The sequence below is a fragment of the Galeopterus variegatus genome, unplaced genomic scaffold (assembly GCF_000696425.1).
Source record: "Galeopterus variegatus unplaced genomic scaffold, G_variegatus-3.0.2 Scaffold2727, whole genome shotgun sequence".
NCBI classification, from domain to species: Eukaryota; Metazoa; Chordata; class Mammalia; order Dermoptera; family Cynocephalidae; genus Galeopterus; species Galeopterus variegatus.
The window spans coordinates 249,081-264,265 of NW_007728838.1; the positions used below are offsets into that span (position 1 = coordinate 249,081).

Sequence of the window (15,185 nt, forward strand, 5' to 3'; positions counted from 1 at the left end):
ATCGCAGAGCCGGATTCCTGTGAGATAAAGGGGACTGGGCCAGCAACGTTTAAATTCAAAAGCTGCTCTGCCTCAATTTGGGGGAGAAGCCCAATTTGAGATAGGGATGGAGTATAACACAGTGGGAAAAATACAGTAGGCAGACCTGCCAAAGTATGAATCCTAGCTCCACCCCTGACCAAACTATATAACCTTAGATAGTTACTTAACTCCCTGAACCTCAGTTTGCTCATCTGATTATGGAATAAAACCCACATCCATGGGATTGTCGTAGATATGTAAAAATGTAAAGCATACAGAGTGTAGAGATGCAATAAATGGTAGTTACCGTTATTATTATTTTTTCCCAAAATACAGGCTTTCCCCCATCAAGGTGGAGCAGCACTGTCCTCCAGGGCGCGGGTTAAGCTCTTATTATTTTAAAAAACTTTTACTGGTACAATATTTCTGGGCAGCAATTTGGTATAGTGATGTAACAGTGATGTAATCAAAACTTTAAAAATGCAACCAGCCTTGGCTACATGGACAAATTTTATTTGTAGAAGTATGTTCGCTGCAGAGAACTACTGAAAACAACCTAAATGCCCAACAGTAGCGAACTAAGTAAACAGACTTTGTGCACCCATACAATGAAATACTACGTAGTTATTAAGCACGATGAAAAAATTACCTATATGGCAACAAATATAGACTTAAGTTACAAACCAGTATACACAGTACAAATCTCACTTCTAAAACTCAAATTTATACAAATGCGAAAACAAGTCTAAAAGAATAGGATCAGAGTTAACAGTGATCATTTCTGGATGATGAGAATCTAAGTTTTTCTTTCCCTTTTTATGGATCTATATTTTCCAAATTTTCTATGATGAACCCAGACTACATATAAAATAACAATATTTTAAAAGAGCAATAAGATATTCTTTCTGATTGCACAGAACTTTGCTCTAGTGGAGTAAACAGACATATATAAAAACTCCATATAATGTGAGGCAGAGTAAAGTAAGTGCTAATGGAAAGTTAAAAAGAAAGAAAGGAAAAAAAACCAAACAAACAACACAACAAGGAGTGATTAATTTGGAGACAGGAAGGCTTCAAGAGGGAGGTGGCTCTTACACTAAGCCTTAACCTAAACCCACACTAAACCTTCAGCTAAGAATTGAGTAGGAATCATACAAAGTGAAAAGAAAAAAGGACAGGGCTAAGGGATCATAATGCTTATGTATAAAGTATATGTTACATTCAAGGGAAAAGGAAAGGACTTTTACCCAGATGAATGAATGAGTGAATGAATAAATGAAAGAAAGAGGGAGGGAGACGGGGGGAGAGGGGGGAGAGGGAGAGAGGGAGGGGGGGAGAGAGAGAGAGAGAGAGAGAGAAAGATAGATCAGTGAACAACTGCACCATTAGCCAGAGGCTAGTTTTCCATCCTGGAGAAAACTGAGGAAGGGGCTCAACTCTGAATTCAGTGTTCTTTGTGGATTAACTATCTGACACTACAGTGTTGACGTTTTCTAACCTCTCTCCCTGCCCCAGCTCATAACCACTAAGTCCACTCTGCCAAACTCCTTGACCCTCTCACCCACTTTAGGCTCAACACGCTGCAAGTCCAGGGTCTGGGACACAGACACATTCCTCAGATGGCCTTTTACACAACCCATCCCAGGAGGCTCCTCCACACCACAACATGTGGGATAAGGAAAGAGCATTGAGCTCCAAGCTCTGCCCGAGAGGATGTTTCTCAGTGCCCGGAACCAACTAGACAGACCCCTCGCCCCAGCGTTTCCCAGTTCGCAGGGCACAAACCCTGTAAATAAGGGCAGTGGGTGCCTTGTCTGGTGAACAGAAAGGCAAGAGTCAGCACGAGCCAAGAACCAGGAGGGGAACCTGAGGGTAGAAGCTCAACGTCTTGGTGCTATACGGGCAACACCGAGAGGCAACCAGCCTACTACTGGATGGGCTGGTGCAAGCAACAACACTGTCCCCTACTCGGCCGTCACCAGCTGGGAGTCAGAGCAAGTCCCCACGGTCAGGAGAGGCCCAGACTCCAGAAGAAATCTTCTGCTAAGAAGAAGCAGTTTGAGACCGGCCCCAGACCCTTAAGAGCCCAGGTAGGACAATTCACTTCCAGTTAAATCACTTGGGGACCAGGCCTGAGGTGGGGTGGGCAGACAGAAGAGTGCCCATGATAGCTCTGCGAGTGAGCCACCTCTCCAGAATGAACAGGAAGGACTGTGCGGCTGAACTCAGGAGCCCAGCAGAAGGAGAGCCACTGGATTCCCCCCGTCAGCAGGGAAACAGTGGTCTCACTTCCAGGCTTCAGGGAAGGAGGAAAGAGGCAAAGGTGGGGTCTACAGGGTGAGCCGGAGCTCCCAGCGACCTCGGAGGAATGAGGCATTGTCAAAACAGGGCACAGCTGCCGGTCAGGCCCTCTGGCCCCGGACCTCACCCTTCTGGATATGACTCCCCAGAACTTACTTCTCCCAAGGCCATCCATCACCGCCCCAGACACAGGCCATCACTCACCGCTCTGCCTGATCGGGAGCAAACACCCTGGCCGAGTCCTGTTCAGCCACCCCCAGGTTCCTGCCCAGCCCGGACTCCAGGTCGTCACAGAAACCAGGTGACAGAATCATGGCCTGATTCTTCCTTTGGGCTCCCCCCCCCCCCCCCCCCCCCCCCCCCCCCCCCCCCCCCCCCCCCCCCCCCCCCCCCCCCCCCCCCCCCCCCCCCCCCCCCCCCCCCCCCCCCCCCCCCCCCCCCCCCCCCCCCCCCCCCCCCCCCCCCCCCCCCCCCCCCCCCCCCCCCCCCCCCCCCCCCCCCCCCCCCCCCCCCCCCCCCCCCCCCCCCCCCCCCCCCCCCCCCCCCCCCCCCCCCCCCCCCCCCCCCCCCCCCCCCCCCCCCCCCCCCCCCCCCCCCCCCCCCCCCCCCCCCCCCCCCCCCCCCCCCCCCCCCCCCCCCCCCCCCCCCTGCTGCACTTGCCCAGCTTGGCCAAGCAGGACATGTGAGCGTCCTCATATCCTCTCACAGATGAGAGCTGGGTCCTCCCCGCCCCACCCTCCAGCACTGGCAGACACCCTTGCAAAGCCACTTCCCTTTGGGGAGGGTGATGTGGGCCAGAGCACATCCTCCAGGGAAACCTGGTAGCGGAGCACCTTGAAGGCTTCCACAGACCTACATCCTCCACCCTTGTTCTCAAGTGGGTCATTCAGCATCACCTTTTGCGCCGCGTAATTCCACTCACCTCCTGGAAGAGGGGGAAGAGATTCCTCTAACTATCCAATGTGAATTAGAAGTAAACAGGTTCTTTTCATGAGAAGAAATTATGCTAGGGATGGGGTGGGCTGGGGAGCATCCTGGATGTGTCCCAGGGAAGCCACAGGACAGTGGTCCTTAGGCCATGCCGGTTGCTGCAGCCAGCAGGATCACAGCCATGTCTGGGAGTGGGACACCCTCTGGAAGCTACCTACCTTAGACCCGACTGCAGCTAGGCTGAAATGCACACCCCCTTAGGCCAAAGGCAGCTGCAGGCCTCCCCCCCGCCGTGGTAGGGGTCACCAGAGCCCTACAACTGGAAGCTGGGCAATGGCTCTGGCACCACCCGTAGCCTGTCCCCCATGGGCACAGGTTTCTTTCTACAGAACACAGAGACAAAGCCCTGCTTTGTGGCACAGGCACGGCATCCAGGGGGCTTGCAGCCAGAAAGGGAAATGTGCAGCTTTTCCATCAAGTGTCACCTCTCCCTCCTTCAAGTGGCCACCAGACTTCTTCAAATCTGGGTGGGTGGGAGGAACTGTAAAACCCCAGCCCATTAAGTCACTTATGAGTTGCAGGGCTCGGAGATGGAGGCGGGTGTCTTGAGACTACAAGTCTCACACACTGTCCTGTAAAGCGCAGGGTCTGAGGTGTCTAACCCGTCTTACTGCTGAGAAAGGGGACAGGACCCCCACTCCCAACTGCCAGAAGGGGCCTCACAAGCAGCTTTGGATTCACTCACTTGCTTTTCCCTCAAGTCTTATCCCAAAAGAGAGAGAGATACACCCTCCTAAGCTCAAAATGTCTTTCAAGTTGGTAGTTGTTGGTTTAAAGGGGTCGGCCACCCCTCGTCCCATGCTCTAGCCTCAGCCTATCCACGTAGCTCCCTCCCCGCCCCCATGCCTGATCTGAAACAAGCTTAGACTATGCAAGATCCTGAACTAGAGAAGGGGAAAGAGGGGGAGAGAAGGAGGGAGGCTGGTTTTCCTGGAATCCTTATTAAATCAACCTTCCAAAGACAGCCAGAAACTCCAGGCCCTCCCCAGTCCCCCAGGAGCACTTGCAGACCGCGAGCACTGCCTTCAGCTAAGGGGGGAGCTCCCAACACACGCATACACTTACTGCAACGCTTTCTAGCAGGGAAAATCTCTCACTGTGGGCAGGGCTTTGGGTAGTTTGCTTTCAACTTTTCAACAAAACCTTTATATATAAATTACTATTTTTTTTAAGACAATAGCAGCATTATTATTTAATAATCAGCAGAGCCAAGACTACACAATACACATTACATTTGTACGGTTCCTTATCGTTTACGAGGCATGAAGATAGATTTTCTCTTATGACATCCATCACAGCCACAGCAGCTCTCTGGAGAGGGCAGGGAACATGTTCTACCACAAAACGTTTGGTGAGGGGTAAGCTACGTGAAAGTGCCAACTGGGACTTGCTCCCCACATCTGGTGGCTTTGGCTTGCTGTGTCCTAAGGCGTTCCAAGTCCACCTGGGAAGCAACATGCCGCCCACCATGTGGTGTCTCCAGTGAGGTCCCAGGAAAATGGACCACCGACTGCTACTCACTGCTCGTTGACTGTATACCAGGCACTGTTCTAAGAGCTCTGCTGACTCTCTCATTTGATATTCACAGTGACCTTCTGAACATACATTTATTAGCAATAAATTTCATACAAAGGCACAGAGAGGAACTTTCCCAAGAGCCAACAGTCAGTAAGAAGAGGAGCTGAAATCAAAGTCAAGGTCATCAAGGGAAAACTCACGCCCACAGAGACTGTGCACACTGGGGCAGACTGTTAACAACCCAAATGCAGGTGACCCGTCAACAGGTGAATGGGTACACACTCATCACACAATTCCATGATATGAAATCCTAGAACAGACAAAACTAATCTACGGTGGCGGGAAGTAGGTCAGCGGCTGCCTGGGGTCAGTGCTGTGGGGGGCTGACTGCAAAGGGGCATGAGAAGGTTCTGGGGCGATAAAGATGTTCCAGCTCTTGACTGTGGTGGTAGTTACATCGGGTGTAGACACTGATCAAAAGGCATTCAACTGTACACTTAAAATTGGTGTATCTCATCGTATGTAAATTATACGCCAATTAAACTGATTTTTAAAAACTGCGGTCTGACTTCAGCCTTCACCGCAGCAGGGCCTCCCTGGAGCCCCACCCTCCTCCTGTTCACCAGGACCGTCAGCCCCTGGTGCTCCCTCCTCACTGCTTCTGCACCCTTTGCTGTCCCAGGCTGGATCCACAAGCAGCAGCCTCAATGTCCACCTCCACTGCCATCGCCACCCTGAAATTCCTGTGCCCCTACCCTCAGACACCCCTTTCCTGCTCACGAGTGCACTGGCCCAAGATCCACACTGCTGTCTCCACCCTCCATTCTTGGGCTGCAAAGAGTTTGTTAGAGAAAGTTAAGAAAAAAGAAAAGAAAGTACTTTAGGGTCCATCGTAAATTCATATTCTCAAAGCTCCTCCACGCCCTGCTGCTCTGGGTCCCCTCTACCCCTGTGGAAGCAGCGGCCCATCCAAACCTTCTCCACTCCTCACGCACCTCCCACCCTGCCTCACTCCCTTTACTCTCAGGTCATCTTGTCTTTGGCTCCAGTCACCCAGAGTTGACATCTAACCTACTTAAACCCATACATTCCATTCCTTTAGTGTCTTTACTATTTCCTCCTTCCTTTGCAACCTCACAGTCCTCATCCGGGTTCATAACCTCACTTCCTCTAGCAGACGTCTGAAACAACCTTCCAACTGGTCCTTCTGGCGTTAATGTGGTTGTAGCATTAATACCTACTACCACTTTACATTTCTGCTTTATCTGGATGATCTCATTTAAATCCTCTATTATTAGCTCCATTTTACAGATGAGCTAATTAAGGCTATGGGAGTTTGAGTAATTCGTCAAGGCAAGTAGTGCGGCTATCAAGGGGCAGAGCAGGTCCACCTGACACATTGTCATCCATCCCAATTCAGCTGCCAAATTAATTTTCTGAAAGCTGGATCATGTCACTATCTGTTCAAACTTTTCAAGTTTCCCAGTATTTAAGTATAGGCATTAAGCCTTCTCTCAACAGAATTTTTCCAGGTGTTCTTTCCTGCTCCTCCCGACTCACCAGGCAAACCATTCTCCACGTCCCTTGCACACCCTGCCTCTGCACCCTCGCCCATGCTGTTCCACCTGGAGTGCCCTTCGGTTCCCCTCCAAACTCCTACCCGCCCCTCTGGGCCCATCTCAGATGCTCTCTGCTCCCCTCTTCCTCTACATTCCCACCACATTTTGTTTTAACTTCACTGTGTGGTTTAAACACAGTCTGCTTTGTATTTGCTTATCTCTCTACTGTCTCTCCCCTACCTGGCAGTAAACTCTCTTTGGGCAGAGAAGGTCTGTCCTCCTAGGGTTTCCAACGTGTTCCAGTGCAGACCTTGCCTTCAGTTCTGTTGCTGAATGCGACAGGCATGCGCCCGCTCCAGCCACTGCACCTCCTCGGACGTCACACACCACTCCCTGCTCTTCCCACCACCACCCAGATGGACACACATTCTCACCCTTCATTCATCATTCGACCTAGACTCACGGCCCTTTAAACACAGCCTCCACGTCACACGTGCCCCAAGTCTTTCACCAGCCACCGAGTCACAAGCCATCATACCCTCTGGCAGCAGAAATGGCCAAACATTGTTCTCAACGTCCCCCGAAAGCCACCAGGTGTGCTGTATCTTAATATCCGTAAGATGTTTTCACAACACAAGCAAATCCCAGGAGCACCGAGGCAAATCCTGTTATTAACGATCCCTCTGACTTTCCAGCCTGCTCTTGGTCTCTGTGTTCCATCACGCTTCCTGGCTCTCAATCTTCGAAACCCCTCAAACAGTAAATACTCAAAACGAACCACCCGGCAGGCCCCAAAACGGCCTGCAGGATACAATCAAAAGGGCACAATGGCCGTGGTCACGACTGCCGACCCTTACAGAAGGAACGTCTTTGAACAATTTTCTAGAAGCCAGAGGTCTTTATCAAGCTCTCTCATGTCCTACCATATCCCTGTAGCCTGATCCAGGTTCTAAACCCAAATTCATAGGCCACTCACTCCCCATGCACCACCCAACCCCATTTTACAGATCGCCGCGGTTAAGGGGCTAGCTCTAGGGTCCCCATCAAATGTTCTTTCCTCAGGAAAAGAAAAGCACAAACCCACCTTGAGCATGTCACCTCTGAAAAATGGCTGTTACCAGCCTTTACGATCCCAACCTCTGATGAGGCTGGCTATGTTTATAACCAGGTCCAAGCCAGCCCAGGTGTCGCGGAGCCTCTCCTTCAGGAAAGGAGCCCTTTGTGCCACCTGGGAAGGAGGCTTCCCAGCCAACCACATCACCTCTGTCCCAGCGGACCCTGCTTGTGAAGCCCAGGAGTCTGGGCTGACCCTCAGCCTGTGCCTTACCTTCCTCAGGCAAGGTCGGGGCCGGCCTGGCAGTGCAGAGTGTGGCTGTGACCAGCACAGCCCAGAAGAGGAGGCACTTCCAGCTCCACATCCCAGTTCTGCAGTTAGAGGTTGGGGACAAGGCTCCACACCTCCATGGATACTCCACCTCAAGCTTGGTCTTCCTTCTCAAGCTGACTCTGGGAAAGAAAAAACCAAAATGTTAGGAGGGTCTGGGTGGGGGAGGGAATGAGGAGAAAAAGAACATAAAGCATATTGTATGGCACCTGCCCAGAAAGGTGCTTGAAGCAACAACTTACTCCTTACGTCTCAAAAAAGAGAACTGTGATCCCACCCCAACGCTGAATTCGACGTTACAGGTCTCAAGTAGACAAAGGAGTGCTTTGATTCAATTCTGCCACTAGGTTTTGTGGCCATACTATGTGCAAGTGTGGCTGGGAATAGCGTCATGAGGTTCTCCAAGGTATAAGCCTTAAGATCATGCGTGCTGGGAAGTGAATGGATTCATGAAATTCCCAAATAGTTCTGCTACTTTGTAGGCAAGGGCTTCACACACAAAGTGCGGGTGCAACTGCAGGAGACTTAAGTCAGCTGAGGACTGCCATCATGAGACTGCACCCATCTAGGGCAAACCAATCCCTTGGGTGACGGATATAGGAGATGAAGACTGTGGAACAAGAGAATGGACTAGGAAATGGGAGCCAAGTGCAGAGGGAACTCGTGGGTAGCTACAGGACTTAAGACACCGAACCTCCCTGGACCTCTGCAGTGGAGACTGAATGAATGATCTCCAGGGTTTGGTCTTCTTTCCTCTAAAATGGTACGAATCACAGGGCTCTCTAGTTCTGCCAGCCGTGCTCACAGAGAGAACACGACACTCACCAACGACTTACAAAGACTGAGTGTGGCACCTGAAAAGTGGGTCCAGTTCTCCTCCCTGATGCTGAAAGGGGACGGCTAACGTCTGACAGAAATGAGCCCACAGTTGGGGTAAAAGGTCTCACTGCCAAGTCAAGGGCTCCTGCAAGGGCTGACTCCAAGACGGCTCATGCCGGGCCCCGCTAAGAGCACAGACTACAGCCCTCTGCCCTCCTCAGGTCTGCAGGGCCAACATCTAGAACAACTTCCTAGGGTGTAAAGGGACGGATCACTGCTGCTGAGCATTTACCAAGTGACGGACTTTCTGGGCACTCTGGGTTATGTGGGGGTGACCATCTCCGTCTTCCAGGTGGCTTTTGTCCTGAATGCTCCAGTGAACCATCCAAGTTATTCAGAGAATCCACTTCCCCGGAACATGCCCTAATGTGGTGCTTCAGCCCTGCCTCCCCCTGAGCCAGGCAGGGCCCCTCGCGAGTGAGTCAGTCCCGCTGGCAGAAAACCCCCCAGATTCTTGGCTGTGTTCACATGTGCTCGGCCAGCAGGAATATGCATGCACTACCGCGAGCTCCCGCCCAAGGCCTACTGAAATTTTTCAATAATTTCAAATCAAAAGAGAAGTAAACATTTCTCTTTCATTTTTCTAAACTTAGTAAAGAGACCAGAAGAGACAAAAATGGAATGACTACCGAATACCTGCTACATGCCAAGAATGTACTAGGTACAATTAATTTATAACTATAAAACTTCATTTGTTCCTCACTATAAACTTATGGGAGACAGGAATTATTATTCCCCTTTGAGCAATGGAGAAACTGAGGATCAGAGAGCTTGAGTACTCTGCCCAAGGACTCGCAGCAAGTAAGCAACAGCGGCAGGACTCTCGTCACCAGGGTTTTCGGATGCCAGAGGACAGAGTGGGAGGGGCAGACAAAGAGCTGACCCTACTGGCTCTAGCTGAGCAAACTCATTTGCTCCAGAGCGGGTCCCCGTGCCATGAAGAAAAGAGGTAAATAAGACAAATCTCAGGTGACTCTGGAAATGAAAGCGCCTTCGTTCTCAGTTCCTTTGGTGGAAAGAAAGACCCTCGGAAGCAGATCACAGGTGGGCCGTCTAGGACATATGACGGGGCACAATCCTGGGCCTGGGAGAGAAACAGTGCTGGCCTGAGGACATTCCTAAACCCACATCCCAGTACATCCCAAGACACACTTAACTGATGCAGTTCTTTCACCCAGAAAGGTGTAGCTGACTAAGAAAACCTGAGTCCCCCAGTAACTGCCAGAGCACTGAATGAAATTTTAGTACCCAGTGGGAAAGGGTGGTATCATCTTGGTGACTAAGCTTGGTTTCAAGTATAGCAGAGAGGCAGCTCTCACTGCCACTTGGCCACTCTGTTTCCTCAAGAGCACGGCCACCTCTTCACAGGTGTGGGCGGCTGCACATGGTCCACGATCAATGCACTTCAAACTAATCTGGCAGCTCTGCACTGGCTTATTCTCAAAAAAGGAAAAAAAGCCTCTTCCTCTCCTACTCCTTGGCCTCGAGTTTCATATCTGTAAAACAAAGATGTTAAGGAAACCCAGGCCCCTGGCACCCGCTCCTGGAGTGAGAAGTGGGCACATACCCCATCCGCACACCTGCAGAACACGCAGTGACGGAAACCGCCAGGCCTCATACTGTCTGTACCCTGGGGACTGCCACCTCCTCCTTCACCTCCCCTTTTCTCATTCTACTAATTAATGAATTCTTAAAATCCCTGAGGAACAGCTTCCTTCCTTCACTGCTGGACAGATGTGACCCGTAGCTGCACAGGTGTGCACGGCAGCTTCCTCAGAGACCCTGCAGCTGGCTCCCCCCTCGGTCTCTCCAACATCAGCCAGTCAGGTCTCCCAGGATTCACAGCCCAACTCACCGGGTGCAGAGTGGGGAGGTCCTAGGTGGGGAGTGGAGAAGGGACATGTCATCCCAGTGTTCGCCCTGGCCGGAGCGGGCTGAGGTGCTCGCCCGGCCTTATCACAGGTAGCTACGAGGACGGAACATGCAGCGCGGGGGAACGTGCCTACTGCCTCCCTTTGGAAATACTAACCCAGGGGAAGACGCGGAGGGTGTCTGAGGAGGCAGCAGGGGCCAAGTGGCAGTGAGACGACCTTGTGTCTCTCCCCAGTGCCGAGAGATTCTATGAACATCAGATTCTATGAACATCAGATCTCCTTGTCCAAAAATGACGCAAGGCACACTGGCTGATGAGTTCAGGGCCAAGGCTTTCTCTTCCCATTCTCTGAAGAAAGTAACAAATGAATCTTGTGTCTCTCCCCAGTGCCGAGAGATTCTATGAACATCAGATTCTATGAACATCAGATCTCCTTGTCCAAAAATGACGCAAGGCTGATGAGTTCAGGGCCAAGGCTTTCTCTTCCCATTCTCTGAAGAAAGTAACAAATGAATTCCTGCCCTTCCATTTATGACCCTGCCGCCCTGGGATGGTCACTGAATCTTTCTGAGCCTCAGTTTCCCACCTGTGGAAGGGGCTAAAATATTTGCCCTGCCTGCATCACAGGTGGTTATGAGGATCGAATGGGCACGTGGGTAAAGGTGCCTGCTTTCTCCTCTCTAAAGTGCTAATCAAATGTAAGGAATTATAACACTGTGCTGTGAGTCACTCCTCGTCAGTGCTCAGGTGAGCAAGAGGACAGGAGCTTCCTACCTTCCCAAAGTCATTTCTCACTCCAGACCCCGCCAGCCCATGCGGGGCCACTGGCTATATCTGGCTACTGAGCACTTGCAAGGTGGCCAAGTGCTAATTGGAATGTGCTAGAAGAATACACACCAGATCTTGATAACTTGGTGTGAAAAAAAAGGATAGAAAGTATCTCAGTACTTTTTAATATTGATTCAATGTTCAAATGATACATGTTCAAATGATCATAGTTTGGATATGCGGGGTTCAATCAAATATATTATTACAATTTAAACAAACTAATTACAAAATGAATTTCACCTGTTTCTTTTTACGTCATTCTAAATGTGACTACTAGAAAAATCTAAAATTACATGTGGCTCGTGTTACATTTCTACGGGACAGCACAGCTTGAGGCGACCTCCATGGCCCCGCACAACGGTTTCTTCTTCGCCCACCCTCTCTCCGTCTGTGACGGGCCAGGTCCTTCCTATTCTTTGAGCCCCACCTTAAGAAGCTATCTCTTCCACAAGGCCTTTCTTGGGCCTTCTACCTAGAGGATCTCATTCCTCTGAATTTCCAAAACATGGAACCACTATGTCATCTTATATGACTTTTATTTATGTTCCCCACTTGCCTCTCCCCATGGGACTGGAGGCTCCTTTAGAGCAGGGTCTGCACCTAGCACCTAGTAAGTACACAAAAGACGTATTTCTTAACTGGATGAATAAATGAACGAAAGAAAAAAAGTCTGATTGAGAAGAAACTGACATTCTCTTCCAGAAAAGGTTGAGAACACCAGAGAAAAGCAACAGCCAGCATCCCTTGTTAGCCAGCCAAACGCTATTCCAAAGAATTCCAACTGGCAAATTTTCTAAACATCTTGATTTTTCAAAATTGATGAAGTAACACCAAAACATTAATCCCTTGAGATGAGAATAATAAACTTCCTAACAGAAAAGGTCACTTTTCCCGAAAGTGAGCATTCTCTACTCAGTGTTGAAAGGGAAGGGCAACAAGATTTTGAAGTCATGCAGCTCCCCTTGCAAGTTTTAGTTGGTCCAAGGAAAATACTAATCTTTTTTTTTTTTTTTTGTCCTTTTTGAGACCAGCCGCACGGCGCTCAGCCAGTGAGTGCTGTGAGCGCACCGGTCATCCCTATATAGGATCCGAACCAGCGGCGGGAGCGCTGCTGCACTCCCAGCGCCGCATTCTCCCGAGTGCGCCACGGGCTTGGCCCGGAAAATACTAATCTTTTATTTTGAGTCTCTGTAACCAAGTGTCCAAATGTCCTTGGGAGTAAGAAGTATGTAAAAAATTAGCAATAAGTGAAACGAGCAATAAGTGCTCCACATAATCTGGGAAACCTTGCTACTGGAGACAGGATACACCAGTGCACCATTGCCATATTTTGGAGTTGTTCACCCAGGTGAGTGCTGTTTACTTGCGGTGGGGTGGGGGAAGAACCAAGCATAGTTTCTTTCATTGCAAGGGGTAGCCGTGGTGAGGAGAGAGTCTCTGTTTAAGGTAGATGTACCCTTGGTGGGGAAAACAAATATCCTAGCCCAAATCTGGTATTTAATCCTCTCTGGAAACACCAAAATCTTCCCTACAACTCTACATCTGGACTTCCACCCGTCCCTGGTGCATTCAGACCTTTTACAAAGCTCTGGGGAAGACAAATGCAAGACAAAGTTCCCAAGAGGAAATTAAACTCATCTCAAGTCATGTGAGGCCCTTTCGGAACAAGATGCTTGAATCAATTCTAACTCCTTTTCCTCCAGCAGCAACAGGCTCAAACTTCCCTGAGAAGCTCTGTAACTCACAGCCATTTTGATGAAACACATTTTAAAAATGGAGGCAGGAAAGAAAGAAAAAGCCTTTGAAGAAGCTGGCTGCTAAAACCCCAAGCTCCTATGAACAGATCTCCTATTTTAGAGGAGTCTTGTTTCAGGTCAATACCCAAAACAAACAAAAAGCACACTACTAAAAGCAAAAGCCGTGGATTTTCCTTGGTTTCCGAGGCTGGAGTCTGCCTACTCAATGCGCAATTCAATTTTTTTGCCCGCTGGAGTCTGCCGGGAATAAAGCTGGCCCAGGTTTAGGGATGCCTGGATGTATTCTAATCCTCTCCCCCAAGGGGGAGATCGACTCTGCGATGCTCTTCCACTTCTCCCTGTGCTTCACTTGCTATTCAAAGGGCACCTAATGGAACTTTCTAACATCCTCTATGGCCAGAGGCCAAGGAAAAGAAGCCCCTGAGACTGTCTCCTTTGGTAGCAGAGGAAGTTGTGCCCACTCTGGCCCAAATCCCCATGGTGAAAATACCTCCAAAACTGGTATTTCTGCAGGCGTGGTAAGAGCGGCCAGTGAAAGCAGATGTGTCCGCGTAATTCTCGATCCGGATGACCCTCATTAAAAAGCTGATACTCAGCTATGACTAAGAGTAAATGCAACAGATATTTCAAGGAGCTCGTCACTGGTGCAGTACATAAGCGCCCCAGCTGCAGCCAGGCCCTAGCAGCCTTCCTGTCCCCAGACACCCTGCACTCTGAGGGTCAGCGGCAGTCCTGGAGCTTCTCCCAACCAAGGGAGGGGGAATATGTAAACAAGTCATTAGGGAGGCAGGCCATGGGGACAGACGGCAGCAATGGCAAAGCTTGCTGGCCCTAGGTCACTGAAAGGAAGGGAGACAACCCCAGCCTGGGGGTAATTAGCCAGACCAAGGCACGTCCCATGGGGCCCTGCTACTTAGCTTTTAAACAAGCCTCAGAGAGGAAACCGGGAGTCTGGGCCAAGGGAGGAAAATGGCCACTTACTGCTAAACAGTCCCAAGGCTAAAATTCTACAACTTAGATGGCATTCCAAAAAAAGAGCTGGCCCGGAGGTGCACAGGGCAGGACACATCTGCGGAGGAAACAGTCACCTTAATTACCACGTCTAGAGAAAGTGCGATTTCATTACAGCCTCCGAAACTGCCTCCCAAAGAAGGAAACCGGGGAAGGGTTTTCAATGGGAAAGAGACTGGGAAGGAGAAGGCGAGAGAGCCCGAGTGTCCCCGGCCTGGCGCACCTCGGGCCCAGAAGGCGCTTTCCTGCCTCAAGGAACATGACAAAAAACAGCCTGACCATCCAATCCCCGCTTTCAAACCTGTAGCCGTTATTCAAATGTCAAAACGCCCCCCTTTACGTTCCGGGTGCTGCAGCCCAAACACTCCTTAAGAACAGGCGGGGGGCGCCTCCAGCAGCCAGAGCCCGCGCCCCAGGGCCGCTCCAGACAGGGTGGGACAGCGGCGCCCGAAGTGGGACCGGACGGGTACAGACGCTCCCGCAGCTCCAGCTGTAACTGAAGGGAAAGAATGCACCGCTTTGCTTCCAGAAACTTCTGCGAGGGCCGGTTGTGGGCCAGACCCACGGCAAAGAGGCCACCTTCAGCAGATAGACCGTTCACAGTGCCTCCCCCTAAGAACCCGGTCGCACCCCCCAAGGTGCCTCTCAGTGGAGAAAGCAGCTCAGCACGACTCACTGGCAGCAGGGAGTGACCCACTCAGGGGGGCCCTGGGTAACGTGGCATCCGGGGCGCTCTCCTTTCTTCCCAGCGCCTCACGTTGGGAAGTCCCCGGACATTTTAAGGAGGGACGGTGGCAAGGACAAGCCGAGGAGGCCCAGTTTTAAGTTGGCGGAGGGGGAGGGGAGGAAGAAGGATGTTAATAACGTGGCTGCGGTGCGCCCGCGTGGGGAGAAACGGAACCAGATGCGGCCGCGGCATCTGGAGGGGGCGTCGGGGGCGGCGCCGTGGAGACGTTCTCCGAGTGGGCTCCTCGCTCGGGGCCGGGAAGGGGCGGCCGCCGCCGCCACCGCACCCCGCCGGCGTCTGGCCGCCTCTCGGCTGTGCTGCGCACGAACCGCATCTA

The 15,185-nt window shown here is 51.1% G+C and overlaps 1 protein-coding gene across 1 annotated transcript in view; it reads right to left on the minus strand.

Annotated features, from left to right (window-relative positions):
• The window catches only part of FGFR1 (fibroblast growth factor receptor 1), a 38,403-nt gene extending 30,516 nt beyond the window's left edge, over nt 1–7,887 (minus strand). The window contains exon 1 of the mRNA XM_008582816.1: nt 7,717–7,887. Coding sequence (XP_008581038.1) covers nt 7,717–7,807 — 91 coding nt within the window. The 5' untranslated portion in view covers nt 7,808–7,887. The remainder of the gene's footprint in view (nt 1–7,716) is intronic.
• Nucleotides 7,888–15,185: the final 7,298 nt, after the last annotated feature.